A 2,321-nucleotide genomic window follows, 5' to 3' on the forward strand; every position below is an offset into this window, starting at 1 on the left:
GCTCTCCTTCCTGGAGCTGTTCTGACAGAGTGCTGGCACCAGCACCAGGACCAGTATTGTTCTTGTTTTTCTGGTCTGGCCCTTGTTCTGGACTGGGATCATCTTCAAATCAGAACCCAGATCTGGACCAGGTCACTTCACCTGCGCTTCTTTTTATTAATTTTCTTTATTGTTATTTACATTCTGTGATAATTAGACATCAACAGGAAACAGCAGCACCTCACTTCCTGTGTCGAACACAGACACATTTTTCTTGGGGTTAAAAATGATTTTGTTTCCTTCGTTACAGGTTTAACACAACGTTTGTTTACGTTTCTACACTTTCACATTTATTTACAAACTAAACACAAAATCTATGACTCAACTGTAACATGAGCGCCTTCAGACCAGAACCCACATCAGAACCCGCCTCCTCTGATTCCTGTCATTGGTTCACAATGGGTTTACGAGATAATTAAGAGAATTGCACGTTTTTTTCCACACAGACGTTTGTGTCGTTTTCCTGTGTTCACCTCAAACCCAACACTTTACTGAAAAACGTAAGCAGTTAGCAGTTGACACGGTCGTCACTAATGCCGCAATGACACAGTGCGATCCTAAAATCACCAGGTCAGGCCCAGGGTCAGGTCCAGGTTCAGGCCCAGGGTCAGGTCCAGGTTCAGGCCCAGGGTCAGGGCCAGGGGCAGGCCCAGGGTCAGGTCCAGGTTCAGGCCCAGGGTCAGGGCCAGGGGCAGGCCCAGGGTCAGGTCCAGGTTCAGGCCCAGGGTCAGGGCCAGGGGCAGGCCCAGGGTCAGGTCCAGGTTCAGGCCCAGGGTCAGGCCCGGTAGCATCACAACCTGTTTTTTTTTCCTCTCCAGATGAGTTGACCTCTGACCCTCAGGCTAACCTCATCGTCCGGGTCAACCCGAGACCACGTCAGTGACCAGTCAGATAGTCCTGCGTAGAATCTGAGGCGAAAGAGTCGGCGTCCTCGTTGTCCGAGTCTTCGCTGCTGTCGTCGGCGGCGGGCTCCCCTGACAGCGCGATGCGAGCGTAGTCGTCCGTGTCGATGGACTTGCAGAAGTGAATGGCGTATTTGAGCTTCTCCTCCAGGACCTGTCGGCACGAGTACCGAGGAAGTTTGAGCAGGAAGAAGCAGGTGTACGACTCCGGCAGGAAGTGGTCTGGAGGGTTGTACTTGTCCAGGACCTGAGCAGAGGAACACGGACAGGAAGTCACATGACACCACATCAACGCTCTTTCAATAACATAGTTCTAGTTCAACAGGACACAAACACCTTGTTTCTGGTACTGTTTTTTTTCTCCCGTCTGTGAATTCTCACCTGGACGACAAAGTCCCGCCCCCTGAAGTCTGCGATGGTCCGGGGCAGACGAGTTCTTCCCCAAACGAAGCGCAGGAACAGTGAACGTTCCGTGTTGGAAAACGATTCCATCACTTCCCAGAACCACTGGATGAGCGGCGCCATCGGTTCCACTCCTTTATATGTGGCTACAGACTTCAGCAGATGGAGCGGGATGTCAGGGCTGCCGCACACCTGAAGAGGGACAGGGTTCGATACCAGGTCAACATCCATCACTGTCAATGGTACCGGTGTTCCTGCTGTTTTGGTACTCTGCTTGTAACTGTTGTTGGCACCGTTGCTGTTACTACTGTGTGTAACTGTTCATGGAACTGTTTTTGGTCCTTGTGTGGTGATACTGCGGGGTTTGTCACTGATGTTGGTACTGTTAGTTTTACTTTTGTTGGCACTATATTCAGTTCTACCACTGTTACTGTTGTTGGTACTGTTGGGATCATCTCACCATAGTTTCCAGCTCATATCCAGTGAAAAGTGACAGTAACGGAACAGGAACAACACGCGCCATTCCTTCACGTACGGCCGACACCTGTTCATCAAACTCGTGGAGCCTGTGGTAAAAAAAGGACCGCTGCAGGTAAACAACCTCACAAATGGCTAAGAGTTAGCCAGTCTAGAGTTAGCCAGTCTAGCGTTAGCCAGTCTAGAGTTAGCCAGTCTAGAGTTAGCGATAAAACAGTTATGCCAGGGTACCTTTAAGTACCATAGCTAACAAGTACCTGTAGTTCATGGCCAGACGGACGTACTCGGCTCGGTTCTCCAGGGTGATGTGCGAGTACTTAGCACTGAGCTGAATGTCTTGACCGCTGGCGTTCGGTACCGTGAAGGGAAGAGTCATGGCCTCGAACTCTTCAGCTGTGGCCTCGTTGTCCCTGATGTACATCAGCCCAGGAATGAAGTCTTTATCAACCTGGAGGAGGGGGTCGGGGGGGGGGGGGGGGGGGGGCCAGGGGAAACACTTAG

The 2,321-nt window shown here is 51.2% G+C and overlaps 1 protein-coding gene across 1 annotated transcript in view; it reads right to left on the reverse strand.

Moving 5' to 3' along the window:
• Positions 1 to 751: 751 nt before the first annotated feature.
• herc2 (HECT and RLD domain containing E3 ubiquitin protein ligase 2) overlaps positions 752 to 2,321 on the reverse strand; it is a 15,859-nt gene continuing 14,289 nt past the window's right edge. The window contains exons 36-39 of the mRNA XM_025053359.1: positions 2,078 to 2,268; positions 1,804 to 1,909; positions 1,323 to 1,535; positions 752 to 1,188 (exon numbers count right to left, since the gene is read on the reverse strand). Of these exons, the coding sequence (XP_024909127.1) occupies positions 916 to 1,188; positions 1,323 to 1,535; positions 1,804 to 1,909; positions 2,078 to 2,268 (783 nt within the window). The 3' untranslated portion in view covers positions 752 to 915. The remainder of the gene's footprint in view (positions 1,189 to 1,322; positions 1,536 to 1,803; positions 1,910 to 2,077; positions 2,269 to 2,321) is intronic.

This window comes from Cynoglossus semilaevis, chromosome 2, assembly GCF_000523025.1.
Source record: "Cynoglossus semilaevis isolate Cse_v1.0 chromosome 2, Cse_v1.0, whole genome shotgun sequence".
NCBI classification, from domain to species: Eukaryota; Metazoa; Chordata; class Actinopteri; order Pleuronectiformes; family Cynoglossidae; genus Cynoglossus; species Cynoglossus semilaevis.